Source organism: Pollicipes pollicipes, unplaced genomic scaffold, assembly GCF_011947565.3.
Source record: "Pollicipes pollicipes isolate AB1234 unplaced genomic scaffold, Ppol_2.1 Scaffold_2555;HRSCAF=2994_pilon_pilon_pilon, whole genome shotgun sequence".
NCBI lineage: Eukaryota > Metazoa > Arthropoda > Thecostraca > Pollicipedomorpha > Pollicipedidae > Pollicipes > Pollicipes pollicipes.
In genome coordinates this window covers 35,990,490-36,009,635 of record NW_023596136.1, presented here as the reverse complement: position 1 = coordinate 36,009,635, position 19,146 = coordinate 35,990,490, and the positions used below count along the sequence as shown (strand labels likewise).

At 49.6% G+C, this 19,146-nt stretch overlaps 1 protein-coding gene across 4 annotated transcripts in view; it reads right to left on the bottom strand.

The window, feature by feature from the left end:
- The window catches only part of LOC119109937 (TOG array regulator of axonemal microtubules protein 2), a 50,369-nt gene that overhangs the window by 14,120 nt on the left and 17,103 nt on the right, over positions 1–19,146 (bottom strand). For all 4 annotated transcript variants that reach the window (XM_037233706.1, XM_037233698.1, XM_037233686.1 and 1 more), the window contains exons 2-5: positions 15,286–15,334; positions 9,524–9,685; positions 6,630–6,694; positions 6,027–6,178 (exon numbers count right to left, since the gene is read on the bottom strand). In XM_037233706.1, coding sequence (XP_037089601.1) covers positions 6,027–6,178; positions 6,630–6,694; positions 9,524–9,685; positions 15,286–15,334 — 428 coding nt within the window. The remainder of the gene's footprint in view (positions 1–6,026; positions 6,179–6,629; positions 6,695–9,523; positions 9,686–15,285; positions 15,335–19,146) is intronic.

Here is a 19,146-nt window from a genome sequence, read left to right as displayed (position 1 = left end):
AGCATCAGTCACTAACTGCTTACTATGAAAAATTCGTTCATCCGTTCCGAGAAATCTTTTTGATCGGGAAGCATTATTGTACACCATTTGCATAACGGTGCACGAACTGCATACGCTCATTATGATACGAATCGCAATACACTCTGCATACCGCGTGAAAATTTGCGACACCCATATTTCCAATGAGAACAGTGTCAATGAGGCCTCTCTGTTCTGCAGTGATGTACTGCGTTTCGGTGCATCATTGCAGAACAGAAAGGAAACGGGTATATTGCTGTTACTTGTATAACGAGTGCATGCCATTGTTAACTTTTTGTAAAACCTGCCCGATCTTTTGCCCTCCTTTTGGCCTACCTTGTACCGATATACGTGTATCACTGCCACAGCTGATGATGAAATTTCGTTCCACTTTGCCTACGAAAACCGCAGGCCTTGCATCACTTTGGAACCAGAGCCTGCCACTCACCCTGGCGGGAAGTGCGGGCATCGTGGGGAACCGAGCCTCGTAACTCGGGTTTTAAATATGAGCCCGTGCTGTAAATTATCGCATTGGCATCGGTATCCTCATTGCGTTAACAATATATGCGGGGATGTCTTCGTTGTGTTTTTTTCACTTCAACATCGACGAAGTGTAACCCGCCCATTTCCAGAACGTTCACACCGAGTCCCGAGATCGTGAGTGCCGCTGTGCGAATAGCATCGCAACAGGTTAACGCCTTTCCACTAACATTCGCCATATCTGTCAATATGGCTGCATTCCTACACGCAACATGTTTTCGTAGGTCGTCTCTTCCCAATCCCATGTCATCGCAACACTTATCATTTCCGAGGTTCCAAGCGCTCTCAGCACTTATCTTGTCGCTGGTTTAAATGTCAAGCGCTGTCGCGAATACAGCATCGAGTTGTATATAAGGTCAGTTCAAAAAAAATAAGTTGTGTGTTGCTATTGCTTCATTGTGTAAATAGCAGATCTTGTCTTAATGCAGAAATTAGATAACTGCGCAGTAGCTGTAAACATGTGTTAGGGTCAATGCTCAGCATCTACACCTACAGCTCTTCAATGACAAGCAGATGCCCGAACTCACCGCACACTTTGTTTAATGGCTTTGGAGCACGACTTATCACCGTGAAAGCAATATGTAAGTGCCTTAAGTGCCGTTTGTCATACCTTCAGCTCTTGGGACGAGGCAGCGGTAAAGCATGCTTCAATATCAAAGCCATTTGTATCAATTTTAAGCGACTGGTCCGAAATCATCACAGGTCACGCCTGGCACATTACGCGTGACAGACGCCAGTCATAACTCAACACTTCCCGGACACACAACACTTTCTCCAAAACGTTGACACCACAACGTACAAGTTCTCCGCAACGTCGTTAAGATGGAAACTTCTGCAAATAAATGCGGCGCCCATTCCCGTCGGAGGCATTCGGACAGTTTGGGTCCGGACCAACGAAGTTTGAAAGGTTGAGAAACCTGGCACTCACAGGGGCTCCGACTCCCTTCGGATCCGCTCCACGGGCGTCTGCTGCCGGGTCGGCTTGCCGCCCATGCTCGCGTTCGGATCGCCGGGCGGCGGCCAACCGGGTCACAGGTCAGGTCATGCTGGCAGCGGCGCCACGGCACGCGGCCCCACACCAGCCGGCACTGGCCACCGCCCGGCCGCCGCCGAATACTTGATGGCGTCAATAGCTTCGCCGTCCTGCACTATCGACCCCGCAGTGCCGCTGTACGTGCGGACAGCGGCGCGCCCAGCAACACCACTGCGGGCGTACTCAGGACCCTCCCCGGTGACACGGCTCTGCCCTCACCTACTCTCTACGGGACGGTGCTGGGGCCGTCCAGCTGGGCGCATGAAAGTCCTGACCGTGTGAAAATGCTGCGGGAAATAGCGTGTCATTTGCTTTGGCGAGCCGATGTCTGATTTGGCCTTTGATACGCTTATGTCGTTGAGTCCGCCCTCAGTGCACTATATTTGCAACATAAGCAGTCAGCAAAATTCGGGGTGCTGAAAAATTGATCCCCGCCCGTTTAAACGAGACTTACATTAAAACAACGAGCGCATGGTTCATGATTTGTTGGCACGTGTGCCCTCCCCACTGTTTACAGCAAGCCTCCACGCGACCCGTCCTGGAATAATTACGGTTGTCCCGAGTCTGCGAAATGATGCTGGACCAAGCCGTCCGATGTTTTATGACAGCGTGCCCTTCGATGAAGTTGGCGCCTTCTTGCTTTCCTTGTCCTGGATGATCAGCCACAGGTTTGTGACCGACGACAGGTCTGAGCTGCTGCTCGGCCACGGGTCCTCCGCCCAGAGCTGGGGAAAGGTCGTCCGGCACCACTCTCCCACTTTCTTAGTACGATCAGCCGGAGCGCCGTCCTGTTGGGAGACGTCCCCTGACATGTCGGACTTAAGATTGACCTTGCATGAAAGTAAGTTCCCCTCTTCGTCTCCTTCGTCCCCTGTTGGCAACGTCAACGTTTTCTCCAGGGCCTCCTCGACTTCGCAGCCGCCTGTGCCGGTCTGACCATGGGGCCTGATCTGCAGGCTTTCGGCAGGCGCCCGGCATTCCACGGCAGCGTATCTTCCCCCACACCAGGATCTTCAGCGACTGCTTGACAATCCCGATGACGGAGACTTCGGAGCCGTGGTTCGCCCAGACACGCTCGTTCTGTCGGCTGAACGGGCGGAAGAGCTTGAAAAGGACTCGCTAGGAAACAGGACACACCTCCAGCTCCTGAGAGTCAAGTTCCGCAGTGCCTTGGCGAATTCCAGTCAGCTGCGTTTTCGCAACTCCATCGGCCTTGACTGGAGACAAAACTATGTGAACATGAGGTGCATGAACTTTGTCAGGCATACTTGACGAGCGTTTCCAAGACATGTGTGTCGGAGACTGGATGTACTTTAACCGTCGGCATCTGAGCCAGCTTCTCCGTCGACTCGTCGCTCTTCGGCGGACTTCCAGAGTACGATTTTGGCCGCCATACGCACCGAGCCCTTTCCCCCGACCGGTGCTGTTCTCCAACAGCTGGGTCTTTCCGCTGCGCGCCACGTTAAATGCCCCGCAGCGAGTCGATGATGTACGCTCTCTGACCATCATGACACCCTTTGCCGTGCCCCGGGTACCAGTATGGCACTGGTCCTTGGCCATTCAACCGGGTCAGGCCAGGTCGCTCGGCAGGGTCACATGAATAGCTGACCCGTGATGATACCCTAGGACAAGGTTTAGTAAAACTGTATCCTCTTGCGGCGGTCCTGGGCAAATTAATCCGCGTAAGCGTAAGAGAATGAATTTCTGGACACCCTAAAAATATTTGATTGGAAATGGCGTTTGTAAACCATTTCTCATTGTACGTATCTCGTCTAGGTAGCTTAAGATAATGGAATGTAGCGGGTCGTATGAACTCAGTATAGCCAGCGACTGATAGCCACCTATTTGAACATTCTGGTCTCAGAGCGAAACCCCAGCAGAGCACCGACTTAATATGGTTTTCTACAGTAGCACGAGACCGCTTGACAGCATACACCTGTTCTATGATAGCCCTTTCTGCCACAGCCAAGCCAAACAGCTGGTCTTTTCCCGGTTTTTAAAACTTTCCACGCATGCTTTATATTGTTCAAAGGGTTCATGGGTACTTAACGATGGCAATGAAAGGGAAGATTACAGGGGTTTTATTGATGTTAGATTTTGGTCGGTTAAGATGAAAGAGGAATACGAAGGCAAAGGAAATAGAAGCAAGGAGATCTGATGGGTGCTTCCTAAGCCCCTTTTGCCAGCATCGGTTTCTTACTGATGATCTCCGGGCTATGCTATGTTATTCATCTCCCCTTCTTCACCTTCCTTCTTTTATTCATGCTTTTTGATGAACATAAATTCGTTCACTTCCTTTGGCTGGTTCTAGCCAGCATGTTCTGGCCGGATGAAGGAAAGCTGCACCAGGCAGTGTACAACCCGAGTACCCCACACGCGGCCAGGGCGTGTCTGGCTTCGTGTCGTGCCTGTGACGAACCAGCAATATGTTGTTTGTCGCGGTCGTCCAGCGTTTACCCAATGCAGTTGTCTGAGCGCGGCGGTCACGCACAGCCTTCATGATATTCGATCAAGATTGGCGTATCCACTGTCCAAGGTAGGGGCTGTATTTTGACGGCCCAAGGATGATTAGGATACTGTCGTAAATGTTACCCGTTGCTGATCACCGGAAACAGTTACAAACACGAAAAATGAGAAGCCGATGACCTCCAAACTTAAACGATCATTTTTGGTTTATCCCGTTGTCGAGAGCTTGAAGATTGCGCCAACCGGCCACTTCTAAAAGCAAAGTTGTCGGTCTTGGAATAAAAATGCATCCATCACTAACGACCGACCATATCGGCAAAGCTCCAGTAACTGGCGCACGGCCGTCGTCCGGTCGCGCTGTCGTTAGCCGTCGCGTGGGTTACCTCCACAGTCGTATGGATTTCAGCGTCAGCCAGCGTTGCCTAGTGATAGCTCGGCAAACACCGCAGTGCCCGCTCCCCTAGAGACGGGGGCCAGTCACGTGGATCCGGCCCAGACAAGGGGAGGAACGGGGGGGGGGGGGCGACCATTAGCGATGAATGGCGCGGGTCGTGTGACGTCGCTGACAGCTGACATTCGCGGTGCCGGATAACGAGCGTCTGAAGTGTCCGACGTGCGGTACACACCCAAACTTTGCGCGAGCATGCTCTGTTGCCGTTACAACCGTTTTATTGCAACTCATAACAACTTTATTTTTTACGACCATTTGTGTTGTAGCCGGAACCCTAAAAACCCACCGCGCATCGCGTTGTTGCCATGATTAATTGAGTGCGGACTGAGCGCCAGGCTCTGATAAAATATCTTGCTCAGACTGTTGGCATGTCGAGGCTTGGATATCATATTGAGCAAGGGTTACATGGACGCCATATCCGTGCACAAAACTTAGGCGCGGTTACTCCATGAAGTCATCCAGCAGATGTGATGGGATGCAAATTCTAGTGGTAAAAACCAGGTCTCGTATGATCATGACGTCCAGTGAGCTCAATAGACCATTGTTCTCACTTGCCTTTTGTCAACAAGTGTGCCAGTGCTGCTAATTTGTTGTTTTTTTTTTGGGGGGGGGGCGAGACATCTCTTGTTACTAATGGCCTAACAAGCTCTCTGATAGTACAATTAAAGTTGTAATCATCATATTATACTTCTAAGGTAACCACAGCCTTTTGTAACTACCTACGTCTTGCAAAGAAAACAAAAAAACACACGCTCCTGAACAAATGTAGGCGAAATCAAATATCCTATGTTACCCTTATCGCAGAATGTTCTTGGAGTGCTTGCAGAACAAGTTTTTCCACTCAATGCAGAAAGTGCATGAAGCCAGACAACAATATGCAATGAAACGACAGCAACCAAGTAATTTCAGAGAAATGTGGAGGAGCAGTTCTCCCAGCAATCGGTTACATTACATCATACCAACTTGCGCATAAATGCCTTGCCAAACATGTGCTTTCAACATACAAGAGTACAGCGTCAAATGCTGGCGACACAAATAAGATCAAAATTGCCTTCCGATAGGTCAATGTGAGCTTTCAGATTACGAAGTGGAATACAGTGTCATGCTATACATATCTGGCTGGCTGTACTTCACAACCAATTTTGTTATGTCAGGACATGCTTTATCTACGCTGCACCAGCCTGCCGCACATTGCAATGTACAGTAGATGCAAATTTGAGCATATAACTGTCAGCATACGAATTAATGCGATGGCGAAGAATAAAGGTTGTAATTGATGAGCGATGGATGAAGATACAGTTGTTTTTTATTGTTGCTTTTTCCACAGTCCCAAGTTATGCAAATGTTTGCGGACAACACCGAGTAGTAAAGCTTGAAGTACGAGGATGTTTCGCTATCTTCGCCAGCGGTAAGTTTGCCAAGCATGCCAACGTAGGAAAAGTGTTCTGAACATTTCAGCTGTGTACACGGCTGGGGCAGGTAAGCATGAAATCAAACACGACACCATTATCAGCTTACCTAGTTTTAGAAGGTCCAACTCCTCCTTTCTCAAAGACTAGATGGGATCTCTCCGTCGGGCGAAGAGTGTGGTTGAGCTCAGCTCCCGTCGGCTCCGGTGATCTATCGATGGTGAGAACCTCGCGGTGGGGCGGAAGGCGTGTGTACCTCGACTGCAGGACAGCACAGCTCACTGGTTAGCTCAAAATAATGATGTTTCTTGCATTGGCAACGTGATCCTACGGGTAGTGTGGCCGGAAATGCCGAGCCATGGACGCTAACGCCCGTGTATACACTCATATTTTGTGCAAATCTACCTATCGTTTTAGTACTGTACACGTCGCTCCCTAGACAAAATGCAAATTTGAAAAGGTAATTTTTAGAACGTGCGCATGACAGTAATACGCCTTTTATTTAGATTTATCGGACGTCAAGCTGATGGGCGTTAATGATAAAATTGGCGATTTTAACCGCTGTATTAGAATCGCTTATTTTTCAATCCAGTGGCGAACAAATGTTTGAACAAGTTGATCCACAATGCCTTTGTGAATAGTTCTGTCATGATGGGTGTGTATCTTAACGCAGAGAAGCGCTGCATGTGATCTCGAACACGACAGTACTGACCTCTTGTCGAGTATATTCCGAAGATTTGCTGCTCGCTTGTCCCACAACGCCAGGTGCACCAGCGTCTGGAGCATAACACACAGCGCTTTGGAAACAAAACAAATGCGAACGAATTGCGTAATATCGCGATATTTGCGGTTGGCAGGTGTCACCCTCTGTATGGCTGGGAGGGCAAACTGGTTACCTATTTGCATTCACATACACATTCACACACAAATACACACACACACACACACACACACACACACACACACACACACACACACACACACACACACACACACACACACACACACACACACACACACACACACACACACACACACACACACACACACACACACACACACACACACACACACACACACACACACACACACACACACACACACACACACACACACACACACACACACACACACACACACACACACACACACACACACACACACACACACACACACCACACACACACACACACACACACACACACACACACACACACACACACACACACACACACACACACACACACACACACACACACACACAGCTGCGGCCAACACAGATCAGGGGCCATATATTTCATGCATGATGGCGGGGCCAGGAGTAGCACTATTGGACTGAGTTTGGAGCCTCTTCAATGGTGATGTAGATTCAAGCTTCAGTATCGACTACGCAGCACGCTGTCTGATGTTTACGATTTAGGATCGTCCCTTCACATTGCCTTTACGCACATATTCTTACATATATTACGCCTACATTCTTTTTAAAAAGGAAGGCATGTTTGACAAGATATTTGCGAGATGGCAGTGAAATGGATTTGATCGATTGGGAAAACACGACAATATTTAAGACTCAGCTTGTAAGTTTGACCAAATTCACTCCCGTAACATTGTCTTCCAGGAAATAATGGTTCGTCAGTACTGTAAGTCGTATACCGGCAAATGCCTTTATAGCTCCAAATTTGCCTCACACCAGCTTGTAAGATAAGCTGATGCTTGTTTAGCACGATCGACAGCGCAGTCCACATCCAATGTGCCAAATAAAACGTTGATGTTTATCACGGCGGTATGACTTTTATACAACTTCTAACGTGAATGTTTTAAGCTTTCTCTTATGGCTGATCATTTGGGTGAAATTTACTGCTCAACTTGTGGTTTGCTAGATTTTCAACGTCTTTTTAAGACAGTAGCTTTAAGTTTGCTCAAGTCAAGGCATGCTAGCGTTTTCTGCGGAGCAGTCACATATCCATGATTATCGAAGGTTATCCAGTGATCGGAGAAGATTTTGACTCGACTGATGTTGAGCCCACGATTTGCAGTTACAGCAGTGGTATTCATACGCCACAGATATTTTCTTAAGCTCGTCCCCGCGTGTAATTTTTTTGACCCAACCTGACGTCATCGGCACTGAAAGGGACTGCCAAAAATATAAAGATGCGTGTCAGTAACATCGCTATTTGCTCCACTCGGAAGAATAGTTTGACCTTTTATCTCGACTTCCCAACCATCCAAGCTGGAGGGGCCTGCAAGTGCACGACGTAATGCTTAACAATGACGTGAACAAAATAGCATACATGACAACCCAATTCAACAATTGAGACATTGAATGACAGTAGAAGCCAACAATATCAGCACAGAGTAAAGATCATATTTCACGCTAATGCAGTCACTCAGGCAGAATAGGAGGTTCGATTTAGAGAAGTCTCCGACAGCAGATCTCTGTTGCTTCACAGGGCTGAAAGTGTGCACTATTCGAGCCCCAACATGTCCTGTGTTTTTCTCGCCGTTCCGGCGACGTCGCGCTTGCTCGGGGAGGGGCAAGGGCTCCAGCGTCTTTCCCTTGTGGGCGCATCTGTACAACAGCATATAGAAACGTTATGCGGCACGTCTGTCATCTAACTCGCTAATCAGATGCAATATGCACGTTAGATATGAAAAGCTTCCAGAAGCTCACTTGCTTAAATCTGAAGCATTTCTGCGCAAGGGGTTGCCAGGCAAGCACCTACAAGCGTGCGAGAATATCCTATACTCCCCTCCATTACCATGGCGGCCCAATTAGTCCCGTTCCTGTTTATTTAGTGCCGGATTTTGATGCATGATCAGCTTAGAGGAAGAAGTGATATATGCGCACCTAATCCTGTACCGTAACAGGCCAGCGCCTGTCAAATCCCTGGCGTCGAAAGCTTACACTGACAGGGATATAGGTGGCGCTGGTGACGACATTATCGCATGGTGCCACCGGAGCAGGCTGATTCGTGGTGACTGTACGTGTAGACGAGTTCGAAAGCCATGTCTAATCCATTCGGACAGCTCAAGTGGTTACAAAATTTATGCATGCTTATTCAAGTAACTATGCTACAAATTTGTGCCCATTGATATGCACGCATGCAGCCATTGCGTGTTGGTCCGCAGTTTGTTTAGCATGTCACCGTTCGCAGGTCGGCGGCGAGCGGTGACCTGTGGTGACCCTGAGTGGTGACCTCAGATCACGGCACGACTCCCTGACAATAACAGCAAAAGATCAATGGCTTGGGTGCAATAACTGATCAAAAATATCATGAGCGCTCTTCAGGCACCTAACTTCTCCGTCGTGTGTCGTATCACTGCACATGCCTCTCGGGGTAAAGATAGTAAAAAATGCACATGTTTACCTATGTCGATATCTGCATTGATAAAGTCGACTTACGTTATCAGTTATGATATTTCAAAAATCATGCTGTAGTGAGCACGGCCTGTCTCCGCATGAATATGTACACCCCTCTCCATTCTTGACGGCACAGTCTGTCTCCGCATGAATATGTATACCCCTCTCCATTCTTGACGGCACAGTCTGCCTCCGCATGTAAATGGACGCCTCTCTCCTTTCCCGACGAATCCTCCAAAACTCACCGTGCAGCTGACTGTGGGCGCCCGGGATGGGCTGCAGGATGGGCCGCCCGGTGGGCGAGCCCTTGTAGGGCCGGCCGAAGCTGTCACGCGGCGGCGACGGCGTTGACGTGTAGTCCCAGCCGCGCCGCTCCACGCTGTACTTGCTGGGCAGCACCGAGAAACCTGCCCCACGGAGGAGCACCATGTCATGGCCCAGAGATGTCAAAGGCCGAAACGAATGAGAGAATGAGACATTAGATACATTATTTATATATATATATATATATATATATATAATATACTATTATATCTCTCTTCTCTCTCTCTCTCTCTCTCCTCTCTCGCTCTCTCTCTCTCTCTCCTCTCTCTCTCCTCTCTCTCTCTCCCTCTCATCTCTCTCCTCCTCTCTCCTCTCTCGCTCTCTCTCTCATCTCCTCTCGCCCTCTGACTCATCTCTCGCCTCTCTCTCTCTCTCTCTCGTTCTCTCTCCTCTTTCCCTCTCTCCCCTCCCCTCTCTCGCCTTCCCCTCCTCCCCTCCTGGTTTTTCTTGTCCTCCTCAATATTTGACCAAAGTTTCTAAACATTACCAAAATGCACCGAATAACAACAATTTTTGTAGCAATAGGGAGAAATTTGGTGTCTTTCCCACCACTCCCCGTTGGTTTTTTAGGCCTCCGGCACTGGTAACATCACGACGAAGCGTGACGTCAGCTCAGCTTACAGCTGCCATTCCCACGTCCGGAATGCCCCCGGGCGCCTTCCGTGACGTCACCGCGCGGCAGTCGGGGCTGGGCGGGCGCGGCGCCTCGGGCCATCCGTCCGACTCGTTTCCGGTCAGGCCCCGCCCCGTGACCTTGGCGGGCCAGCCCGCCGCGGCACGGATTGATCCCGCTTGCAGACGGGCACGGGCGGCGGGCGCCCGGAGCCCGCCGCCGGCGGGCGCGATCCTGTGTTGGCGTGCCGGCGCGGGGACGAATGACGACCGATGGGCGGTCCGGTGTCCCGGTTAGACCAATTAGCGGGGACGGGGGCGGGGCGGGGGTCACGCGGCGAGGGCGCGGCGCAGAAGGCCTGAGGCACGAAGGCTGCGGATGGAGTTGTGTTTGGATGACGTGGAAAAGTTCCGACTTGAAGGGTGAATTTGGAGGCTTGAGTTGAAGCACGGCTAAGTATCACTGACGAAACCAACAAAACAAGCTAATCGATAAGGATCAGCGCAGTTGGATCGCACAGCTCAGATCTGTGTTCTCAGAGTTGCTGTTCGCCGCCGCAGTTAGCCAACAACGGAATTTTCAGCTATTCCTTTGTTGTTTTTGGTGTGGACGTTCTTTTCGCCGCTGTGGCACACTATACCAGCGAACCATGCACATTGAAATAAGCAACGCAATTAGACGTCGGACTATTTGTCCCTGCGTCTCTCACACGGAGGGCAACCATGCAGTGGAGTCAAAACAAACGCCGGGGACGCCGATTAGCGTCCATTAGCGTGCGCCTGCTGTGACAGCAGCTGAATGAGCGGCCCTCACGGAGGCCATCTTGACGCGGCGCACGCTGTCCATACGTGTTATGAGGTGTGTTGACAAAAGCCTGGACGGAAGGGACAAAGCAGACACGCGCCGAGAGCGCCGTGTGTCGACAACAAACTAGTTGTGACGGAATTACGCATAGTGCTCCTGAAATCGATAAGGCTCCTCGCGTGCCACCAATATCGACGCTCCGACATTCAGTGAGGAATCTGCTGTGCCTAGAGCAGTCATCACCAAATGGCGCGATCAAGACATCGTTTACTTGAGCGTTACAGGTAATCTGAAACGTCCGGCTTCAGTCTATGAAATCATAATGAATGCGCCAATTGCACTCGCAGATCACAACCGGACATATCAGCACTTAGTCCAAGTCCACGAGTCCACATGGCTCCTCATGCTTGTAATCATGGCATTATGCATAGCAAAGGCTCGTTAGCCACGACTGATAACGTACACCGCTCCACCCCAGACACCATCCAGGCAAAGGCCAATGGGCACACAAACAAAGGAGCTGTCGGTTCGTGCTTCGTAAAACGCGGTGATCATCCCTCCTGCGTAATCAGCGATGTTGAATGCTACACAGATCGCATTAGATCCCCCTATTTGAACCTTATGTCATAGGAGGGCACAGTATTGGCTTTGGAGAGCAGCAGTGTTCATGTTTGCAAGCTATAAACCTTAATAGGTGGGGGATGATACAACAAAAAACAGTAGCTGTATCACTAGTTCTGGTAGACAACGTATGCAAATGGTAACCAGGAAGCAAATCACTTGTCCGTTGCGAATCTGAGGCATAACTGAATTTTGCTGTAACCTTCACTTCAGCCAAACCCATTGCTTTTGTCACACGTATGTACTATATGGGTTTGCTCGTTATTTCAACCTTCATCTGCATTCGCCGTTTTTCCTAACGTGGACGCATAGTTACCCATCCCCCTACATTTTCCAAGTCAAGAATGACAGGCCCGCGAAAATGATAGGGGGGCTTGGCTTGGTGACATGTAGTGATTGCTTATAAGTCTATGTTGTTAGGTGAACGATAACTAGGCCACATTTAATGTTAGGTTTTCCTGAAAATCGGACATTTCAGATTTACATGCCACTATTCACCAAATTATATCGTGCAGCAGCACGATGTTTGCAGTCATGTTCCTTGTGTAATTTTCCACGGATCTGGCGGATTTTGACTTAAGGCGGATCCGTGGATTGGTCGGTTGCGACCAGTCGCCCGTGCCTGAAGCAGGTCGTCGTCCAAACGCACCTTAAAACGCGTCTAAAAAAACAGAAAAGATTAGATCCTTAGAAAAAGTTAGGGGTTAGCGTTGTGTGGCCCCTCTCCCTTCAATCAGGGCAAGGGTTAACGATGTAAATCGAAATTGTCCCGAAACCCGTCGTTCGTCCTGTTTTCTTGCTATTTTTGCCGATTCATGAAAGTTCACGGCAATTTAACGAAAACTGAGGCATACGGAACTAAGCACACATTTGCTTGGTACTCCCGGCTGATAGAGATGGATTTGTTCCTTTAGCTATACGCAGTGATTTCAGTCACATTTGGGGTCTGTTGCTCCGGTTGCAAATTCTGATTCCGGTCACATTTGGGGTCTGTTGCTCCGGTTACGAACTCTGATTCCCGTCACATTTGAGGCTTGTTCTGCCGTCTACACACATAGGCTCCAGTTACATTCGGGGTTGGTTTCGTCGGTCATACACGCTGGCTCAGGTCACATTTGTGTGCTTCTGGATGCACCTAAGAGACTAGGCTCCCGTCTGGCAATATCGGTAGAGGCCACCATGAACGCCAACTATCGGCTAGCAGGTCTGTCTGATCCCAGTATCGGTCAGCAGGTCCGTCTGACCCAAGCATCAGCCAGCATGTCCACCTGGCCCCAATATCGGCCAGCAGGTCCGTCTGATCCCGGTATCGGCCAGCAGGTCCGTCTGATCCCGGTATCGGCAAGCAGGTCGACCTGACCCCAGTATCGGCCAGCATGTCCGTCTGATCCCGGTATCGGCCAGCAGGTCTGCCTGATTCCAGTATCGGCCAGCAGGTCCGTCTGGCCCAAGCATCGGCCAGCAGGTCTGCCTGATTCCAGTATCAGCCAGCAGGTCTGCCCGCCCCAAGCTGGGTCTTGTACACCGAACTAGCGTTGGAACCAGGCAGGTAAGGTCATCTGTATGCTAAGGATTATAAACGTGTGTAGATGTAAATTTGAAGAAAAAAAATGGTAGGGATTTTAATGCGCATTTGTGCCGTGTATTTGCTGCTGGTACCGCAGATGACTGTAGCACTGGTATCACAAGGCAGCCAGTAAAAGAAGGCCGGTGATTATCCCCAGTACGCTGATGCTGACAAAAATGTCACTCTTCGCCTCGAAATCGACCAAAAATGGTCGGGGTTACCACAGGGTCTGGCCTACGGGTGCTAATACAGTCACATCCGAGGACATCTTCAGATTCCAACTGGGTCACGGCGATTCCAACTGGGTCATAGCGATGCCAACTGGGTCACGGCGATTCCAACTGCGCCACAGCGTGCAGCGGCCACCCCGACAAATTGGTTTGCCCCGTCGCCACCCTGTCGTGAGTGGCCATAGGCGTGAATGATGGCACAGCCGGCAGCATGGCTCAGTACCGCCGCTGACGGCTGCGACCGACGGCGCCTTTGAGCCGGACGTCCTCGTTAACCTACTGGGGACAGATGGTCGCATCGGATGCGTGACGATGCGACCAAACAGTTGTCGCATGTTTATTTTGCGTGACAGCAGTCAGCCCGTCTTCCCCGAGTAGAGACGGATCCATATCCAATGGGGATGGCGAGGGCCACTTCCGGGCATATCGGCACACACCCTACCATGGTGGGTATTGCTGCGGGGAAAAAATGTCACTCGGTATAGCGGCAGGCGGTCCGTGTTAGTGCTGTATTCGAGGCTCGCCGCTGCACACGGCTGCTCTACTACCTTTTGATTTTCCGCAGTTCTGGCCGCTACAATTCTGCGAAAAGGCTACAGTGCATATGCGACCGAGCATAACACGCGAAAACATGGTTGTCTTTGTTGATCCAGTTCGGGGCAACGACGCCAGAAATCGTACTGCCAATATATGTGGGTGGCAAGTTGCCGCAAAGTGCCCTGCTTAAAATGTTGATGGTATGTGTGTTTATTTCTCTTACGGCCGAGGGTTCTAAAATCACAAGTCATGGAGGACGTACGTGTTTCAATCTACACTGTTTTCTTGAAGAGGGGAGAGGGAGAGAAATAGAGGAATAGAGAGAAGGAAAAAAGGGGAGGAAACAAAAGATCAGAAGACATAGAGAGGAAGAGATGAAGAAACAGAGGCGGAGAGAGGCAGAGGGAGAGAGAGGGAGAGAGACAGAGAGAGGGAGAGAGAAAGAGAGAGAAGGTAAGGAGAGGGAGGGAAGATAGGGAGAGGGAGAGAGTGAGGAAGGCGAGAAAGAGAGAGAGAGAGAGAGAGGGAACGCACGCACACACGCTTTGTCACCGTCTTCTAGTTGTCGTTTTACCTCGGTCGTGAGGACTGAATCATGAGGATAACGAAGTAGCCAAGACCAAGCTACGCAGCAGTGCAACGTACCTGAATTAGTACAGCAGGTCCCCACCGTTTACATGTTATGCCATCGGGTCAACCGACGCTTGCTATGCTTCATTAGTTCTGCAAGGGTTTCACGCCGAGCAGAACTTTTGCGTCAAATCTATGACGCACTGTATTGCTACTGCTGTGTCTGTTACGTAAGCACAAAATTGCGACTGAGTACGTTAGGTTAAAAGATTACGAGACCGTGAGTGGAAGCAAGCTGGACAGGTGGCGATATTTTCGATGTTCTGCCTTTTTTGGGACTGAAAGTTCACTTACGTCTCCAAGACATTGTGCTCACACCAACAAGCTGTTTGTTGATTTGCCAGCGTCGGTGTATTAAGTATCTTTAGGTCCTTTCGTTGTTCAGGAAGAACAAAGTTTGTTAATCTGTTCCAGAGGGCCCAACCCGTTTGTTCTACGTGTTTCAGCCGGATAGCCGGTCGCGACCATCCCAGGTCTAGTTCTGGTTGTAGTTTTATTGGAAACATTGACACCAGAATCAAATAACGCAACGGGCACCGTTTGCATTTAACACTAGTTGATAAAATGCGTAGAACTTCGCTGCAGCGGCTTGCCTCCACTCAACCATGTCAGCTTCTCCAAGAGACTCAGCATACCGTGTGTTTGGCTAAACCATAACTGTTGTACACTGTTGAAACTTACCTCTATTGGTATCGATGTCCGTCTGCCACAGCCTGTCCAAAGCAGATCCCTGAAAGAAACAGGCAATGTCAATGTAAGAGAGTCCGTTGACTGTCTTCATGAAGGAGACAGTCAACACAAACGGTTACAGCCAGCAGCAGTGGACGCATACGCCCACTCGCGCCAATGTGCGTGATTGAGCCACATCGGCCATTCAAGCCAGTTGCCATTCAGTGCGCAAAAGGTGTCGTAGTTTCTGTCGGTGACATTTCTGTAAAAGCTCGGGCCTGCGCCGCGCGTGATCAGGCCACTATTTCGCGACGCATGAAGGCTATGGCCGTCAATGCATCATTCGAGCGTCGACGGTCGGACATAGCCCCTGGCATGGGCACACCATCCATTTGTTCACACTGGCCTCAAGCACAGTATGTGTCTTTGAGCTTATTGAACGTGTTTAGGTCATGTGGATGACCCTCAGCGCGACGTTTTTGAATAAGGAGCAGGGAGCAGGGTTTTAGTATGCAATGTGTGGCACGTATACGTATCGAGACATTTTGAGGATGCACCATTCTTTGCTACGTGTAAGTGTTGTGTGAATGGCGATGAACCAGGTATCTCCTCAGCTTTTGTTCGGATTCATAAGGCTTGGAAGAGGAGCAGCGCGCCAAATTATAACTACTGGCAAGTGCTGTTAAACAACCAATGCTCAGGCCTTTTATTCACAAAGAAACATCATTTCTCGATGTTTCAGAGATATGAGGGAATCACATGACACATAACATAGACTGAATAATTCGACTTCTAGTTTAAGAGAAGTATTAAGGGCCGTTTCGATGTGATGAACGTGTTTTAGACTACATGTAGTGCAATTCAAAGGCTCCGCTCCCGGTTGGTACGTGCCACACCGTCCCCTCATTTTCACTTCTTTCTTTCGTCAAGCACAATGGAATGTTGAAATGCTACAATCTGTTTCAACTTCTTATCGAATGGAAAAAGATTTGCACGTTTGCTGGCGTTTGTTTCCGACTGCCTTAACACGCGCTCGAGTGGGGGGGTCAACTTACCCTCCCCCCCGAAGGTTTTTTTCAGAATGGTCTCCGAACAGCGCGGTGAAGCCGCGCCAAATTTTGCGTGCTGTAGACAATTAAATAGCGGATCGCTTGGCATCAGAAATCTAGATTTACCTTGTGAGGTCGCTGAACTATGGCAGGTCAAAGTCAGACCATGGTTTCAGCGAAGTCAATTTCTAGGGAATCGTTCAATCTGATGCAGCAACGGAGTGTTAGACGAAGCCATACATCTGTGAGATACTTTCTTAGGAAACACAGATATTGAATGAGCGAATTACTTTGACCTGAGGTCAGGCATAAAGGTCAGACCGAGGTCAAAGCCAACCTGCTTTATTACTCTAGGACTTAATGCATGATATATTTTCTGGCACTCATCTCAAACTTATTGATAGTAGGAACCGCATTATATATCTTCCATGGAGTCCTTAGAGGTCAGAATAGGTCATTGATCTGAAATTGCCCCGGTCAACATTTTTTTGTTTAGGAACGTACTGCCTGGCGTAATCTTTGTCGCTTATTCAACTGCAAAACCCGGAGTGGCCTTGCATGATTTTGGTCACCATAACCTTTTCGAGGTCAAACAAGGTCACTGACGTTAACTGAACACGTGATCCTTTGCTATAAACAGCTTGCTAGGCTATGGGGGCACCTTGGAGACCGACCTAGAATTTGCCTTTGTTTAACCTTGTTTGTCCCGAAGGGCATGACATAGGAAATTAAAAGTTTGACCCAAGTGATTTCACGTACAGATCAGCCCACCCTGTAGATTTGGTGTCTCTAGCTCTATTAGTTTCCGAGATCTCAGGGGGGTCAACCTGACCATCCACCCGAGCGAAGAGTATCTAGCCGGCCATACGGGCGCGTGTTAAGATTGACGACTTGTTCCAAGCGGTTCAACATCGCAAAAAAGAAAGATACGCTTGTTACCAATTGTTGAATCGGTGTGTGAGCAGATTATGTACTAACAGAGATGCAAGCTAAGACTTTGGAAACATAGTATTTTTCACGAATTGAAAGAGAATATTCTCATTTCAAAAGTTTCGCCGCGATTCATTGCATCAAAAAGAGCAAAGATGTTTTCAACGATGACCACATCTTTGCTTCCCTTGGCAGCCTGTTTTGTTGAGAAACGTTGCCTGTACCTTGAGAACATCTATATTGAAGCCACCGGTCGTGATTAAGGAACGCTATGGATGTTGAGGTATGGGTAAGGAAGCCTTTCCTGTAAAATGTTGATGAGCTATGCGCACATCATTTGTGTCAAGCGACATATGTGATAGTGATCTATGCGGACATCATGCATATGCAAATTCAAATGTCATGTCATTCAAAACTGTGTGCTTTTCGAATGTTGCGGAGAAGTTTCCATCGAGTGGTAACGTCGGATGAATCATTTCAAAAGGCATCAACAACAGGCCAAAAAATAGGTTTTACGACGCTTAGTTGCTGAGATTGAGTCTAGTTAAGTGCGTTAAGGTCGCATTGGGCCGGGCTGATGCGTGCAGCTCCGAGTATTTTCGATGGTTCGAGAATGGCTCGGCCTCGCTGTCGCCTAGCTCGTAACACTGCCGCACGCGCCGCCCGACCCTGTCACGCGCGTCCCCAGCGTCGGCAGCGCGCCTTCACTGCCTGCCGTGCTCGGCGCCCGTCCACGGCCCCCGCCCAGCTCAATCGAGAACGTCGAACGTTTTGCGCCGAGTGGGGCGCGTGAACACGGCATGGGCGGCACTCGCGTGGGAGAGAGAATATTGGGCTGGGAAAGGTCACGCGACGCTGCGACAGGGGCGTCCAATAGGCGTGCGTGTCGGCGATGGTGCAGTTTGGGGCCCTGCGTCCAGCGAGCCGGCAGCAGCGGCCGTTTCGCCCGCAAGCGGAGGAGCGCGTCTGGCTCCGCCGTGCGTCGGGCTTTGGTGACCCGACTGAAAAGGGGCGAACGGGACAAATGGGAAGAGCTGTGGGGGTGGAAGCTTGGTATCACCCAAGCTGTGAATCACGAGAATTTAATTGGCCCAGGTCTGGAATGCTAGTCTTGAAGGTGAAATATTCATGTTGCATGATTCTTTAAATTCCGGTTGCCAGAAGGAAAGGCAACTTTAAAATGCTGGAATGTTATCGTTTGCGGTGTTTATACTGGTCTGTTGCGGATTATTTTGTATCACCACATAACTTTGCTGCCCGTCGCATGGTTTTTCTGGTTGACTGCTGGTAGTGTGACTTATATGCACACCGCAAACTGTACGCAGCGTATGTCTCTTTTTTGTAGCGGCTCCGAAACAGTCCTAAGTACTTGATTCCTGCCGTAACGTGTAACGTAGCAGGCAGGCGGGCGGCTGACGTATTAGGATTTCCCGGACTCAGGACAGCTAATCGCAGTACTGCTTCCTTAGTCCCGAGCGTGACCGTGAAAACTGAGTCACGACCGAACAGACGGGTTCACGTATATGAAGGTAGTCTGTGCCTGCGACCACTCTGCCATGGGCGCTGGTCGGTATGGCGGTAATCCAGTGGGATGGCCGTTATTGCTCGATTGCTGTCATCTCCACGGCAGGGGCCGGCCAAGGAAGCCCCACCGCGGTTGGCCTTGAACCAAGGACCTGTCATCTGCATCGGCTCGCGTAATAGCAAGCTGCGCCACGAACGTGCTCGCAATTGTCAAATCAATGACGTGAGGTTATTTCCCAAGTCAATTCAACTCACGTTCTTAACATAGTTTTGTGCCACCGATGCAAGCAAACGCCATTGCGTGTGTTTTCGAGTGCATTAGTTTGATGCCTTGTTTTTTAGTGTCAAATTCCGCGAAGTGCTAAATTGA